Source organism: Podarcis melisellensis, assembly GCF_964234715.1.
Source record: "Podarcis melisellensis genome assembly, chromosome: 10".
Classification (NCBI taxonomy): Eukaryota; Metazoa; Chordata; class Lepidosauria; order Squamata; family Lacertidae; genus Podarcis; species Podarcis melisellensis.
Window position 1 is genome coordinate 42,309,313 of NC_138542.1, and position 17,676 is coordinate 42,326,988.

At 41.1% G+C, this 17,676-nt stretch overlaps 1 protein-coding gene across 6 annotated transcripts in view; it reads right to left on the reverse strand.

The window, feature by feature from the left end:
- ANKS1B (ankyrin repeat and sterile alpha motif domain containing 1B) overlaps positions 1-17,676 on the reverse strand; it is a 343,850-nt gene that overhangs the window by 176,394 nt on the left and 149,780 nt on the right. For all 6 annotated transcript variants that reach the window (XM_081927920.1, XM_081927926.1, XM_081927925.1 and 3 more), the window contains 2 exons: positions 11,803-12,371; positions 9,194-9,266 (listed from right to left, as the gene is read on the reverse strand). In XM_081927920.1, the coding sequence (XP_081784046.1) occupies positions 9,194-9,266; positions 11,803-12,371 (642 nt within the window). The remainder of the gene's footprint in view (positions 1-9,193; positions 9,267-11,802; positions 12,372-17,676) is intronic.

Consider the following 17,676-nt stretch of genomic DNA (forward strand, 5'->3'; position numbering starts at 1 on the left):
AACAATTTTCCCCTGCAAAGGGAGGGATGGACCAGTTAGGACGGAATGTGATAGATTCATGAACACTTACTGAGTTTTCTGAGTGGATTGAGCAGGTGATCCTGTTGAAGTCCTAGCTTCATTATGGAATGTTGAGACTCATAGGTCATTGATACGATTGCTCCTGAGGTATCCCTGATGCTTCACTTGGTATTATGGGTAGCTGTGATTGATGAAATGGACTGGGTGGGGGTTATAGCATAAGTGGTGTAGTTCTTGCAGCCAACTGAGCATGTGTTCAAGCTCATAATCAAGCCTACTACATGGCAGCGTGGACAGCAAAGAGCTCCCACTTTGCTGCCTCCATTGCATCCCCAAAGCCTACCTACATCTGTAATCAATAAAGTTGTGGCAATTTTCAATTCCAGAATGTTGTTGTGGCGATTCTTTACCTGTTGCCATGTCAGCCCTTCCCGTCCCCCAGGTTCACAAATGGATACTTCATAACTTTTGTTTTGCAAGCAAATGCAGTGGTAATAATAAACCATACAGCTAAACTTAGGGAAAACCTAAAACCTCCCACTTTCAAGCTGCATGGAGAGAGCAGAGAAATAGCCTAAAGGTATGTTGTTCAAGCCAAATCAATGAATTGTGAGAAACAGCGTGAACCTTTTAGACAAGCCTATATAGCTAAAAATAATTTGGTTGCTTGCTTAGACATTGGCTGAACTAGTGGCAAAAAAGTGTAGCAAAATATCAAATTTTATGTGGTCTCTAGCAGAAGATTAAAACTTTTCTATTACACATGAAACACTTTTTTAAACAAAAGAATAGAAGATTTTTAGATTGGGTCTAAATGCTGACGACAAGGTTTCAAGATCCATCCTCATTCCACCTACAACTCCTGCTTTGTAAAAGACATCTTGCCCGATTAATTATTCTAAAGAACTTGAAAGCCTGCACACTATTTTGCGATATTTTACTTGATATAAGTATTGTCCAGCTATGGACTTCTAGGATTTTTCCCTACAGACCAACACAGCTGCCTTTTTTATGTACCTTGGAGAATACTGTATCTAGCCATTCAGGGTGGTATCTGCAACACAAGGATAATTATTTTTTTACAAGCTGGAAAGGGATTTTCCATATTGAGAATCACATTTCCTCCTATCACTAGGCAATACTCCACAAGTTGGCTTGAATCAACTCTTTTACTTATTATACCACACAAGATTTTTCTCAGGCTTTGATGATATAAAGACTGCCATGTTTTGCTGTGCATCTGCTTTCTGCTTAACCAGGAAGCTTGGTGTTTTGCTTAAGACCTGAAAAAGAGCTGAATAATAGAAAGATTTGATGTTTTCAAAAACTAGGCCATTGATTCTTCATCCCAGAATTCTACACGTAATCTGATACCTGCAAATACAAGAGATTACTTCAGTTTGCAATCTCCTTCTTCAGACGGAATGTAAATACGGTATTTACTTGAATCTAATGCTCATCTTTTTTGGCCAAATTACATTACAAAAATTAAGGTGTGCATTGGATTCAATTGCGCATTAGACTCAAGTATATACAGTACAAATCCAGTCTTCCTCTCCCCGTCCTTTATAAAAACTCTCCCGTCCCCAATCTCCTGCTTTGTGCAACTTGTTGCCTGATTTAGAATTCTGTAGAATTATTTAGGTATTCTTTTGTGACATTTTGGTTGGTCCTAATAAAGATATTCCCCAACTGTGAATTAATGGTGATGAAGTAGGCCATAGGACCATGTTTGCCCACTTGCTGGCAGGCCAGACTGACAACTATTTGAAGTCATGTTGGAGTAGGGGACTGCATGTAGACACAATCTGTGTGGTCAGTCCCCCCTCCCCCATATTTGAAAAGGATTACATAGACATCAGGTTTATATCAGTTAGACTCTTGTACACAAACTTTATCAAATGTGACAGCCAATTCACGTACATTAGGCAAGATTAGGAAAACACGCCAGGTAGGAGAGTGCGAGCAATCCTGAACCCCCACTACATATAAAAATAAACTGGTGCTTCTGTTCAGGATTCCAACTATCAGCACTCTTTCTCTCCCTCTTGTGCATGGATGGGACCTTTAAAAAAAAAAAATTATATACTGCTACACCATAAAAAACCCAAAGCCATTTACAGCAGAAAAAAACCTAAAACCATACAATAAAAACTATATTAAAAAAGTTAAAAACAGACCTCAATTAACCATAGCGGAAAGATGCTTTATCAATTGCCTGCATAGACCTGGTGAAATAAAAAAGTTTTCAGCAGGCATTTAAAAGTTGCCACAGAAGATGCCTGCTAAATCTCCATTGGCAGTAAGGAGATACAGAGTTGCCCTGTGTGTCCTGGAAATTTGTGTATTATTGGCAGGTTAAACCTAGCACATATGTTTGTGTAATACTGGCAGTGGAGAAAAACATGTTCAATTGTTTCTATGTGCTCAGTTTCTTTTTGTTGTGAGTCGAGGACCCGCCACCCACTTAGATATAAATAAGACACAAGGACACAAGTATTTTAGGTTAATGGGCTAAAAAAAGGCCACAACTTTATTGGTTACAGCATGTGAGTGGTATTGGCTGGACCAAACAATCTATACATGACTCCACCCTGCACAGCTGGGAGTCATTTGAGGCTTAACAACCAGTGGGAAGAGCTTGTTGATGCAAATACAACTGGAAGCTTCCTCTGATGTCACCGGAGGTCATGCCATGTCCCTAGCCATCAGCAGGGCATTGGACAGGATCCACGACCGCCGGATTCCTTTAACGGAATACCCAACAAGGGGAGGGGTAGGTGATGGCCACAACCTGCCCTCCAACACACCACACATATTCCAATGAATTTTGACGAATTCAGGAAGCAGAATGAGGGCACGGCACTGCCGCGGCCATTCAAATGTGACTAAACCCCGCCCCCCAAGCCAGCCAGAATAACTGACGCAGGGAGCCAAATACACCCCCCTGTCAATGTGGGAACTGGCTTCCACTCACAACTCCTCCCCTCTGGTAGAAGGAGAGGCTTTGTCAAAAGAGCCTCACCAACTGGAAGAATGACCAATAACACTCCTGCAGATGATCTCAGTGATCAAGCTAGGATATAAGGGTTCAGATGATCCCTGAGGGACCCTGGACCTGAGTTATTCAGGGCTTTGTAAAGTTAAACAAGAAACTTGAACCTGGCTCAGCAGTAGATGGGCAGCTATGTAAGGATCCACACTAGGACAATAAGCTCACCATTAGGATACCATGAAATAATAATCAAGTAATCTTACAACCAAAATAAATTTAGACAGTGTATAAAGCATCATAAATTAGTCCTAGTTCTCTTTGTGCTTGTATCCTCTCACCTGCCTCTCCTCCTCCAAAGACAGTGTTTCTTTCAGCTACAAGAAGACTCTTCCAGCCTACAGACTCCCAGCAACTTGTCAGAGTCTCTGAGCTTAAGGTCCCCGTCATCAGTCTACTTCACACAATCAACTTACCAGATTTGGTTCTTTTCCAAGTCAGCCCCCAAGGAATGTTGGAAATCTAATTCAATTGTAGTTTCTCTTCAACATTTCTTGCAGTAGTCTGGCATTCATTTCTCTCTAATGTTATCACTAAACGTTCAGTCAGAATCTAGTACTAATAGAAAGTCTGCCCTAAATCCTCTGCAGTTCACTAGGCTATAGTACTGAGAGGACAATCAGAAAAGAGATGTATTACTACTTTTTTTGTTTTCTTGCTGGGACCTTGCTGACTTATTAGATACTAATGCTTTTCTGGTCTGAACAAGGATAGTGTTGTGAGTTTGTGAGTAGGGGGAATAGGGTGTATGCCAAGACCCTTCTAATGCCTAGGCCCCCTTCTAATTCTTGGAACAGCCAGGCTAGTTTCCTGCTAAAGTGATACCCTAGGTGATGAACAAAGAGAAGAGACAAAGGGGTGGGGCCTCTCCTCCAACTCACAGATAGAAGGACAAATCCAAAGCTGAGAATAGAGTGTGGAGTGATGTAAACTAGAGGAAAAACAGCAAACTGGCAACTGAGAGAGACAGAGTGATGTTTGATTTCTGTTTGAATCCAAAGCTGAGGTTATGGGGGAAGCAAGACCCTCTTGGGCTGTTAATGCTGTGAACCACTGCACTGTAGGCTCAGGATGTAAATACCTGGAAATAATCATTATGTCATGAAGACACTGCAGTCTCCACTGTTCCTCACTCCAAAGGAAACATGAACCCCTGGAATCTCACATGGCTCAGAGACTGGGGTGGTGTGCAACAAGGCCAACAGTTCCAAACTTATCTGTGCACATTTACATTATTGCTTAGATACAGCCTCTAGGAAATAATCTCACTTCAGATTTTCTGTGCTTCAAAAGATTTCTATTTAAGGCCTAAGGATGAGAAATCTGCAATGATATTTCCGAGAAGCAGATGAACAATTAATTTCCCCTTCTCAATGTGTAACACAGCACACAGACTCCCAGTACTGCAAAGAGGATTCAGAATCATCACTTTAGAGCAGAGCTTTCCAAACTTTTCATGTTGGTGACACACTTTTTAGACATGCGTCATTTCGCGACACACTACAGTAATTCAGTTTTATATAATTTCGCAACACAGTAATTAGGTTTTACATAATTTTGTGACACAGTAATTCAGTTTTACTAGCAAACTGGAGGTTAAACTAATCCCTTTCCACCCCTGGAAGGAGCGTGGGGAGCATTCGTGCGACACACCTACACACTGCAGCCGATACACTAGCATGTCGCGACACACACTTTGAAAGGCTCTACTTTAGAGTATAGACCATCAACCCCCATGGGTGCTAATACAGTGGTACCTCGGGATGCGAACATGATCCGTTCCGGAGCCCCGTTCGCATCCCGAACAGAACGCAAGACGCGATGACGTGTCTGTGTCTGCGCCTGCATTTTATCCGCTTCCGTGCATGCGTGTGACGTCATTCTGAGCGTCTGCGCATGCACGAGCAGTGAAACCCGAAAGTAATGCGCTCCATTACTTCCAGGTTGCCACAGAGCGCAACTCGAACGCACTCAACCTGAAGCACATTCAACTCGAGGTATGACTGTATATCAAGTTCACCACTAAGCACATTTATCCATCAACCTTTGAAAATCCTGAATGGAGGATAAGAGTTCCCAGGCCACACTCCCTTTCCTGGCCAATCGCCTCAACTGCCTTGCTTCACACCCTCCCTGAGTGTTTTGCCTGACTGGAATGTGTCGTTGAACTCTGATAATGCCTCTTGCCTGCTTATCTGGCACACACAGTGGGTGTGTAGAAGCTCGCCTACAGTGCAAAGGTAAAAATGTGCTTATTACTCTGCCCACTTTTACATCTAGCCCCACCCACCACTGCCATGTGGCCCCCAAAAGTTGCCCAGAATAGAATGCAGTCCTTGGATTACAACCTGTATCATATTTGAGTGCGGTTTTATTTTGAGAATAAAGCTATAAAGCTATTTTAAGTATTCTAAATAAATAATTGCATAATGCCATCAGACCAAGATGTTAAGATTTGCTTTCTTAAACAAAATCACAAAGGTTTCCTGGTCCTAAATATTTTGAATAGCTTATATACCTGAAAAAACAGTTTAATAGAGCTGAATACTTGCAATATTTTTGTCTTTATTTTCTAATATCTCCCTGCTCCTTTCTCTAGCATTCCTTGGCACAGAACACACATTGCTCCTATTCTTTGTTTACAGTTCAGATTATAATAAGAGATGAATAGGTTTATGCCTGAGCAATTTATTAAGTATAGAAAATCTTGTTACAATGCAGAAAAAAGGATTGTGTGGCAAAGGCTATGATACTATTTATGCACACTTGCCTGACAGCAAACTCCACTGAACAAAACTGGACTCACTTTCAGGTAAACATACATAGAATCATGCTGCAGATGTCCTCAATAACTACTGACTGAGTGGTCATTTATTCTCAAACTCAGCCCACACAATTTTAATAAACACATTTGTTAATGGTTGTCATTAAGAAAGACAATGTTTAATGGTGATATAAATAAAGTATCTGCAACTCTCAGAGTCTTGAATCACTCTGGCAGAAATCTGGAGATTGTATTCTTTACCACCCATAGCCACTGGCAACATGCATAACATGCATCCATATTAAAATACGGTCAATATCAAAGCCAGTGTCACATATTAGATTAATAAAGATAACTTCTCATTGAAGAGTACATGCATGAGACTACTGTAGCTAGTGAAGATCAGCAGACAGCAGTTAAGTTGGCTGAAATCCACTGATTTTAATGGTTCTGTTTATGACTAACCCTATATATCAACCTATATTCTCCTAAATATATAAGAAAAAATTGTGGGGAAATGGTTTATATCAAAATGCCTACACATTTCCAATTAAAATTCTGTTCTAATTAAATACTTATATTTTATCTCATTTCTGCCCTTATAGAGGGAGGATATTAACAGCTTTGAAGGAAAATAAGCTTGCCAAAGTTACAACCATATGGTAACCAATACAGAGAATGGCTAATATAGCAGTGCTTCTTCCTTTAAAAACATTAAGGGTTTTTTGGACTCTATTCTATTCTTTTCTCTCTTATTTTCATCCAGGAGTAGATGAAACTTTGACTGTTACACTAAGATTACAGGTAGTAACTACACTCTCAACTATACTGAGGAGCTACTAACATATACCTCTTGAAACCAATATCACAGAATGTAGGAAAAAGGGTTTAAACAACTCGCAGTAAAGGCTAAATACATACTTACACTAGTTTCTTCTTTCTCAATCATCACTTTATGACTGCTCTATTACTGATCATACAAAAGACAATTGGTGCAGTTTGACAGAGTTAGTGTTTAGAAAAATACATTTACTGTTTCCTGTTCTAAAATGTGTATTCTGATTTCAAGAGATATCAGTTTGAGTGGAAACACATGGCCGTGCCATATACCTTTACAGTAAAAAAATCGAGCAATCTGCTACTGAGCAATCTACTGTTTCTCAAACAATATTGCAACTAACTACTTTCTTTCCAAGAACATTCAGAATATCATAGCAGTCTAGAGACTACTCATGTGGTATAAGCTTTCATGGACTAGAACTCACTTGCAGATATACAAAAAGTTATCGTTGGTTAGTGTGTTTGGAGACACAAAAAATGTAAAAACAAAAAAAAATCCTTCCAGTAGCACCTTAAAGACCAACTAAGTTAGTTCTTGGTATGAGCTTTTGTGTGCATGCACACTTCTTCAGATACACCGAAACAGAAGTATCTGAAGAAGTGTGCATGCACACGAAAGCTCATACCAAGAACTAACTTAGTTGGTCTTTAAGGTGCTACTGGAAGGAATTTTTTTTGTTTTGACTATGGCAGACCAACATGGCTACCTATCTGTAACAAAAAATGTAAGCAGTGTGACCAAAAAGCTATGAAATATAAAGGATGACACTAGGTCTGTGAGATTTCTATGGAGAACCTGAACATATATGAGGCAAGGATGGCCTATCTCCATATGTGCCAGTGGCGTAGGAAGGGGGGTGCGGTGGGTATGGTCCGACCCAGGTGTCATCACTGAGGGGGGTGACAAAATGGCTATGGGCTATATAAGTCTGTGGCATTTTTAACTGTCAGGTTAATTTAGAGATGCAATTAACCCAAAATGAATGCCTAACAGAACAACAAACTATATTGCTGGAATCAATCAAGAACAAAGGCATAGCTAGGGGGCTGGGGCGGGACACTGGGTGCCACACCATGGGGGGCAGCACTTACTGCAGGGCCTGCAGCATGACCGAGCCACACATCTTTTTTGGGAGTGGCATGGTAGCTTGGGCACCTGCAGGCTCCACACTGCCCAAAATGGCAGCTTGTGGCTTGCATCCACCTGCCACCTCTCCCTCAGCCACCCTACAGCTGAGGGGGGGGGTGATGAGGCCCGGTGCAGCTTGCCCTGCCCCAACTTGCCCTGCCCCCAAACCAAGGGTGCATGTGATGCTCCAGGCGCCTGAGCGGCTAGCTACACTGCTGATATGTGCCTGCCCATAATTTTACATCCTCAGCAGACAAGTATAGTAAATGATTACAGGGAGGCACCCTTTTCAGTGATAGAGTCCCTGCTTTGGACTGCCACCCCCAAAGGAGGTTGCATGGCAACCATTCTCATATTGTTTTGCCTTCAGATTGCATTTTAAAAAGTTCTAAGGTATGCAGCTCCTTGGCCCTGCAAATTGAGCATCGACGTCTGCGTAGGGGAATTCTAAACAGACAGGCCTGGAATTCATGTGTGTAGGCTTTACATCTGCACAGGTATACACTTATCACACAGATAGCAGAGCAATACCGGCATGTAATGATGAGGGCTGGTTAGTAACCTGGCCCCAGTGTCCCTTTGTAACCAGAGCACCTAATGCTAATGCTGGTGGTTAAAAATAAGCAACTGGAAACACATGACACAGTCATATGTGGAAAATAACAAGCATTTAAGTCATGTCTGCACCACAGCTTTAGTTTGCCACACTGGCAGATATGACCACTAGCATGGTCAGTATTTTTTTTTCTTTAGAAAAGTTAAAAAGGAAAAAGGAAGTAAATACCAGTTATATTACCCATCCATATCTCATCAGCAAATTCAATCCATACTCAAATCAGTTAATTCTCTACCAACATTTCCTGCCACAATTTCTCCTGTTCATCTCCTCTGTGTTTCACTTACTCAAACCATTCTAGTCAATCATAATTTATATCAATCACACTGATCTTTTTCAGTAGTCAATAGGAAAACATTTCTGGCTTAGATATAGCTCTCTTTAGTTACAATTTTTTACAACGACACTTGCTTTTCCTAGCACAGAAATAGATGAGCAATGTGACATTGCTAATAGTATCCTATTGACATATCTGTCCACAAATGAATTAAAAATGATAAAGAGAGGCACTGAATTTAAGCATATGCTTTGAACATCATGGTTATTCAAAGTCAAATAGCAGTATGTGTTTTTATTTTTAGTACTGATTAAAGGGTGAAAAGTGCCCCCAAACTGCTGTACTGTATCAAAAATGCTGAATGCAATTTAACCCTGGCTAGTGCTACTAAAATATGATACAATCACAACACATGGCTATATTTTACCATTTTCCTAGCTATCACAGTAGTGATTAAGGTTATCATATTAAAAGAAAAAGTATTTATTTCTTACTTGCAATACCATCATTAATCACTTCTAGTCCAGTAGTAATACCAGCATCTATGGAACTCATTATTTTATCAATCTGAAAGAAAAAAGGGGGGAGTATTAAATGCTATGATTATGCCTCATGATACATTTACAAGTAAAGAAACAAAAATTGCTTGTATTATTTAAGGGGCAATAAGAGACTTGAGAACAGTACACAAAAACATGTGACTGGCCCCTCTCCAATCTCAGTAGTTTCAAAAATTATCAGAGAAGCAGTCTATGCAGTTCCAACAGCATGGGGGCCACCCTACTTAATATCGGGTGAAGATCACCTAACTCAGTATCTTAAAATGTTTGGTATCATAGCACACAGCAAAAAAGAGAAATGGAGCTACGATTTTTTAAAAAATTGAAAACCTAAGGTTTGGTGAGGGACTCTAGTCAAAGACTGTCCATGAAGAATAGATGCAGACATGTCCATATTTCAACAGGACCCATCCCTTTTCATTCAATTACCAAGCATAAGGTATATGTGCTTTTACACTAAAGGGCTGGTGGTAATTTCTTCAATTAGCTTTGTTCCACATACCCATAGTGCTTGTCAATTTTTCATTATACACTTCTTCTATTGTCCCTTGTTATAGGGAGACTGGTTGAATTAACAAGAGATTCCCTTGGGTTTGGAAACTGCAGTTTACAGAACCATTAATTGGTTTGCAACCAAAGGCCACAGATTACATCTAGGTGACTGAATTCTCTGTGGAGATAATAACCTCCATTAAGCTTATGGCACTGCAACAAAAACCTCTGAAATTTGTGCCAGATATCTAACTGCTCTGGGGCTATCACAATATATATTCCCTGAGAATTTTTTCATTATAGTACTTTTTTTGTTTTCATCAAAAAAACCAAGCACACTTTTGATCTTGTGCAAAGGATTGTATATATGCAGCACGGTTATCAATTTTTCTACCATTTTTTTAAAAAAACACTTACAACTCAAGGTTCACCAATTGATTTAGAATGTGTGTGTGTTTTTTAATCTCCAAATGTTCAACAGGTCTTCTCAAGTGACCTGGAGGGCTATAAATTGAAAAGAAAAGAAAAGAAACACACATACAAATACCAAAAGTTCCACTGTGCTCAGAGATCTTACAGTGCACAGGAACATGTCTGCCTTATAATAGGGCAGATTATTTGTCCATCTCAATGAGTATTATCTAATCCAGTCTTCACCAGCCTCATGCCTTCCAGGTGTTTTGGACTACAACTCCCTTCAGCCCCAACCATCACAGCTTTGGGAGTTATATTACCGTATTTTTCGCTCTATAACACACGTAGTTTTTAGAGGAGGAAAGCAAGAAAAAATATTCTAAATGAAACAGTGGGTGTATGATTTTTGTGGTTCATGCTGTGGCCACAGACGTGATCTGACGGTGAGTTTGGGGTAGCCCAATGCAAAAATCCTGAGGATCCACGTGGATCCATGCTTTGTAACCACATTTTTGTGCCATTGCAGCCCCATGAAACAGTGGGTGCGTGTGTGTTTTTTGGTGCAGGCTGTAGCCATGGATATGCTATGTGATCTGATGGTGAACTTGGGGTGACCCAGTGCAAAAATCCTGAGGATCCATGTGGATCTGTGCTTTGTAACCACGTTTTAAGTGGGGAGGGAAGGAAAAGCATTCAAGGGACAAGGGACATGCGTGGGGTGTGTGGAGAAGGATGCGACTAATAATGCAGGCGAGGGGTTTAAGGGGAGAAGGAACACGCGTGGGGTGGGTGGAGGATGCTGCTAATGATGAAGGAGAGGGTTTAAGGGGAGAAGGAACACGCGTGGGGTGTGTGGAAAAGGAGCTGAGCAGGGAGGGGGGAGGGAAAGAGCACTGTTGCTTTAAAGGAGCCAACCGGACAGCAGCCACTTACAGCAGTTTAAGTGCTGCTCAGTGGATCAGCTGAGACGCTGGGAGAATCGTAATTTCCCCCTCTCCCTCATCCCGTGCCCTCCTGTCCCCAACAGCCTTTTAAAAAACTTTTTTACTGGTTTTCACTGCGCTCGTGGCTCAGAGCCCTCCTGTGCCCTGCCGTCCCTCTGCAGCTTCATTGCTCCATTTAGAGAGTGCATGGACCTTCGCTAGCTGAGGCTGCAGCAGCTGTTGCTGGCTACGCGGCGCTTTTTCCGGCTCGCTATGGCTCCCGTCTGTCCCTCCTCGTGTGTAAGCGGCTGCTGCCTGCTTTGCTGCCATGGCTCTCCTTCCCTCCCTCCTCCTCGGTTCTTCCCCCTCCTCCTGGCTGTAAAGCAAGCGAAGCTAGAGCTGTGCACAGCCCTGCAAGAGGCTCCCGCTTTGCTTGACTGATGGCAGCCATGGCTCCGGTCGAGTGCATTCGCTCCGTAACACCCACAGGCATTTTCCCTTACTTTCTAGGAGCAAAAAAGTGTGTTTTGGAGCGAAAATTACGGTATTTATTTATCCTACATTTTAGACATATTTTTTGCACTCAAGGGCCTCAATGCTATTGACATTCATCTCTTTGAATTTTGATTCAGGGCTCTCCATCACATTCTACTTATCTTTCATGTATGTATGTATGTATGTATGTATGTATGGTATAAAAAATCAGAGGCTTACTTCTTCCCATTCTGAAGTAAAGGATGGTGTTCTTTCAGAATTTCTTCTAGAGCTTTCCGGATCTACTGTAGATTCATTCCAATTTCTTCTTGCTTTTTGCTCATTAGATGGGTAGGAAATCAGATTAGAGTCTGATTTTGAAACATATTTGGATAAATGCATGTCAAGGAGAGTCTTTGGCAAAGATCGTATCCTCCCAAGTGTGCAAGCACGCTCCACAAACCCTGCAGCATTAACAACCCACTGATCCCCAGTTCTTGTGATGCCAGCCAGTGTGTTAGTTTCTCCTAGATTACTTTTAGAAGGAAATATAGTTCTGCTTAAAATGGGTGGCTTTTTCTTTTTAACTGAAATATCAGTGCTGTTTTCTTGTTGCAGTTGTGCCGAATTCAAAATACTTTGGATTGAATTTTTGTGGTAGAATTCATCAGCTGGGCTCCCTGTTCTATATAGCTGAAGTGGGTTTTCAGGTGGGTCACAAGCAGGTGATGATCCATGAAGTAGGCCAGCAAACTGTTCAGCAGAGTGTGCTTCAAGTTGCTCACTTTCAATGGAGGTTTGTTGAGTTCCTGTAATATAAAATGTTTATTTCAATTATTATTTTTATCAAATATTCTTCAAAATAAAAACAAACCTCTCCTTCAACAAAATAGTAATTTTAGCATGATGTTTATTGTGTACATTTAAAAATACCTGATGCCACTTGCCAAAGAAAAATGTATTTGCATATCGTTTCCTTGACTATACTGACTAGGACTAATTGTAAATAAACCTTGGCACAATAGAAGAGAAGGGGAAGGGGAAATATTTATTTACTTGCTTTGCTACATTTCCATAGGCACTGACTTAGTTACCTTTCTTTAGCAGCTCATGAAGTGTTTTTAGCTTTATTTAAAAAAAACCTAATGAAGAAGACACAAAACAAAGTCTTATAACACTTTGAAGACTTTGAACAATTTTATTGTTGCATAATTTTGGGAACTAGAACCCACTTCATCATATGAAGAATTATCAGCCTCATTGGCAGATCTTTAACTATACACATTGGTACAGAGAAAACAAATAGTCAGCAGCTGGACAAACAGGTGGAATCCACACACATATAAAAACCGTTCTGAAAATGTTTTTTTGAAGTGTTTTTGAAAACACATTGAATTTTCCATCAGGCTCACTATCGCCATCTTGTGTCACACTGCACTTAAAACACACTTAAAACGTTTTATTTGCGGACTTCCGGTTCCGGTCGCGGACAGCGAGGAAGCGCAGAGAGCCCGGTCTCGGCTTTCTGAGCGTTGTAGAGGTCTGGGGAAACGCGCGAAGGCTCAGCGACCCCCGAAAACCCCAAGGGGGGGACCCTTGGAGGATAAGGTCTCGGCAGCGTGGGAGCGGCTGCTTCGTTTCCTCCGGACCGTAAGGGCGTGAGGGCGAAGGAACCGCGAGCGCAAACGAGGAGACACCGACTCTACAGCGCGATGCCTCGAGCTTCTGCTGGGGACGCGACGAACTCCCTTGAAGAGTGAATGGAAACCCCAGCGTTTAGTGGCCTGTCTGACGCCGGAAACAGTGCTATTTTAACGAGAATTTTGATTTAAAGCTGTGGGCTTCCTGGTGGTTTAAGGATTATATGACAGAGTCCACTCAGTGGAGGAGTTAAGATGGCGCAGACGTGAAGCCGTAAGAATGAGGAAGTTCATCGTAACTAATCTGACTGAGTGAGTAGGACTGAATTTGAACTGGGGGAGACTTTAAGGACTTTATTTTAGCCATAGTTAAGAAGAAGGTTATTAGTAGGGATTTTTTCTATTACTGTTACTATTGCCATTATCGCTTAATCAGGCTAAAGCGGACTTTAATAAGGTTAAGGCGGACTCTGCCTGCAGGACTTTAGACGCCCACGCTTGCGTGCCTGCGCTACCTATCCCATTTATCGGGACTTTTGCTCAATCTTCCTGGGACGTTTTGAGGTGTACGCAGCTCCCCCTCTACATACTTGCCTGGGATCATTGGAGCGGACTAACTGGAGTGGCTGAACAGCAAAAAGAGGAGAGGAGGAGACTGGCGCGGAGACCCCATGCTATAAGCACCTCAAAGACCATAAGGATTTTAAGGACTTAAAGGACCCTAAGGCCAGATTTAGGACGAAGAGACATAGTGGGGGTGACATGCCTTTATGACCTTCTGAGGGTGAACCTCTGGGCCAGTTTTTGATCTATTGAACGGAGTCAATCGACGAGGCCACCGGAGAGTTTATTGGGTCATCGGACCCGGAATAACTTGATTTGATCTATAGAGGTCATTAGCCAGTCCAACCACCGTACCGCAAGCGGGGCCCAGGATAAAGTTTATTGGTGCCCCTCCTCCGGGTTTTCTTTTGGGGCTTATCTGGGGGCTACTTTCTCCTGATATACTCCCTTGTGTTTCTTCTTTTTTAAGATTTGGGGTCTAGGGAAGGGGGGGGGAAATTTGTGATATTTGTGGGTTTGCGGAAGAAGAGAGTTAATAAGGATGTGGAAGGATGGGAAAGAAGTGAAAAGAGGGGGTGGTACCCCTGGGGATAGGAAATCATCTCGCCAGGAAGAAATTAAAGACCTAGATAATTTATGGGCAAGAATAAAGGAGGAATTCAAGCAAAATGAGTTATATATGGAAAACAAATTGGGAGAAGTACAGGAGATGATTGATAAGAGGATTGAGGGTGCGGTTGGAGAACTTACAACTAAGATCCAAGAGTTATCTGCTAAGTCCAAAATAATCGAGGAATCTAATAAAAAACTGCAGAAAGAGATGAGAGAACAGAAAAAGGAATCAGTTAGAATGAAAGAGGAGTTAAGAGAAATAAATATATCACAAGATAAGATCTGGGACAATCTGGCCATGGCAGAAATGCGACAAAAACAGCTTCACCTCAAATTTAGGGGGGTAGCTGAGGAAAAAAATGAAGATATTAAAGGGAAAATGATTAATGAACTTTCCAGGTGGCTGGGCATAAAGGAGGAAGAGGTGGCCATGACAGTGGAGAATATATTTAGATTGACAAAACCCCCACATCTAAAAGTAAATAGATTCTTGGGGGATTGTTTAGTGATTCTTAACTCTTTGGAGATGAGAAATTTGATTTTAAGGACGAGCTACCATAATAAATTAAGAATTGACGGCAGGCCTATTGTTATTTACAAAGAAATACCAGTCAGGTTACTGCGCAAAAGAGAAGGGTATAAACATTTGGTGGCAGTTCTGAAGAGGAATGGCATCCAATTTAGATGGGAATTTCCAGAGGGGATTACCTTTTTCTATAAAGACAAAAAATTCAGACTGTCGGACCTGCAGGAGGTGGAAAAGTTTATGAGAGGTATGAAAAGGATCTTGGGAAGGTAGAGACTAGAGTGAGAACTAGAGAGATGGGAGAGGAGGAAGAGAGAGAGAGAGGGCAGGAGAGAGGGTTGAGGAAAGAGGAGAAGGTGGTGGAATCAGGAGATGAAGAAGATGAGGCCGCAGTGGGGAGAGAGGCGGTAGAAGAGGAGGAGTCCTCGGGAAGCAAAGGCGCAAGCTTATAATTTAAGAGCCTGATTAGAGAGTTTTTATTTTTAAATAATAGCCGATACATTAAAACTTTTGTCTTGGAATGTGAATGGGTTGAACGAAAGGGTTAAGAGGAATAAAATTGAGAAAGCTTTGAAAAATAAGAAATATGATGTGATTTGTTTTCAGGAGACCCATATTGCTAAGAAACATAAGCATATTCTTGTGAATAAAAGACTGGGAGTAGAGTTTGTCAACTCGGAGACAAATAAGAAAAAGGGGGTGGTGATATATGTCAAAGAAAAGTGGGCCCCTGTATTGACCTGTAAAGATGATGCAGGGAGAATATTGGGAATACAACTAAACTATCGGGGAGAAAAAATCAATGTCGTAACAGTCTATGCACCGAATACAAATAGAATGGAGTTTTTTGAGAAGTTAGAACGTATCTTACTGGAATTGGAAGATCACAAATTGATTCTCTTGGGTGATATGAATGGAGTACCGGCACCAGAGATTGATAGAAGCGAAAAGAAGGGGAGGCCGGACCGAGGGAAACTCCCGAAATCCTTTAATGACATGGTTGAGAACTTAGCATTAATTGATATATGGAGGTATAAAAACCCGTATGAAAAGCAGTTCACTTATTACTCAGAGCCCCACCAGAGCTGGGGCAGAATCGATCAGATTTGGGTATCAAGTACAATTCCGTTGAGTGTAATAAAATGCGAAATTCAACCTAGGACACTTTCAGACCATTGCCCCTTAGCCTTGGAAATAAAAAATGTAGCAAAAGGACAGTACAGATGGAGGATGAATGATTATTTACTAGAAATTGATGAGGTAATAGATAGGGCTAGAAGTACTCTGAAAGATTATTTTGATTTAAATTTAAATGGAGATACCCCTATAGATATAACCTGGGATGCTGGGAAGGCGGTTCTTAGGGGTTTCCTAATACAACAAAACAGCTATAGAAGGAAAATTAGGGAACAAAAGAAAGAACATATTATCACCCAATTAAGAGAATGTGAGAGGAAACTAACTATAAATCCTGCAGATAAAGAGAGTATTCAAGTGTCCAAAGTATTACAGTCCCAATATTCGGCCCTATTAAACCAGGAGGTAGAATGGAAAATTAAAATTATGAGGCAGAAATATTTTGAGTCAGCAAATAAGATGGGGAAGTTATTAGCGTGGCAGTTAAGAAAAAGGAATAAACAAAATGTGATTAATAAACTTACAACGGAGATAATACGACTGAAGACGCAGCTGATATAGAAAGAAGGTTCATCCAGTTTTTTGAAAAATTGTATGAAAAAGGAGAGGAAAATAATACAGAAATAAGAAACTATTTGGACAGAAATGGGGGGAAATACCTAACAGAAGATGACAATCTGCAACTCAATAAAAAAATCACTATAGAGGAGGTGAAGGAGGCCATTAACAGGATGAAACCTGGCAAGGCGCCTGGGCCGGATGGTTTGTCATCAAAGTATTATAAAACGCTAGGGGAGTATCTAGCACCGGTGCTTACAGATGTTATTAATAACATCCTTCAAGGAGGAAGGGCTCCCGACTCCTGGAGGGAGGCATTTTTTACATTAATACCAAAAACGGAAAAAGATAAAACAGACATAAGAAATTTTAGGCCAATCTCGCTACTCAATAGCAATTATAAGATCTTTGCGGACATCATGGCTAATAGATTAAAGAAACATTTAAAGAAATATATTCATAAAGATCAAGCCGGTTTTTTACCAAACAGGCAGCAGAAAGATAATGTCCGTCACATTTTGAATATCATTGAATATTTAGATATGAGGACAGATATCCCGGCAGCCCTGATGTTTATCGACGCCGAGAAGGCCTTCGATAATGTTTCGTGGGAGTTTTTATTACAATGTATGAAAGCAGCAGGAATAGAAGGACCCTACTTGGATGGCATTAAGACTATATACTCTGAACAACGGGCCAGGTTGATTATTAACAATAACTTATCTAAATCCTTCCCGATCATGAAGGGGACAAGACAGGGTTGCCCCTTGTCACCCCTGCTTTTCATTATGGTTTTGGAGGTTATAACAAATAAACTGAGGGAAACGGCAACCGTAAGTGGGATAAAAATAGGACAAAAGGAATTTAAATTAAAGGCGTACGCCGATGACCTGGTCCTGTCGTTGGAGAATCCCTTGGAGAGCGCTAGCTGTGCAATAAATCTGTTAGAGGATTTTGGTAAGTTATCAGGATTTAAACTTAATAAGAAAAAAACTAAAATCTTAGTAAAAAATTTGGATCCACAGGCAAAAATTACCCTAGAGCAAAGGACTGGAATACAGGTTGTGAATAAGATAA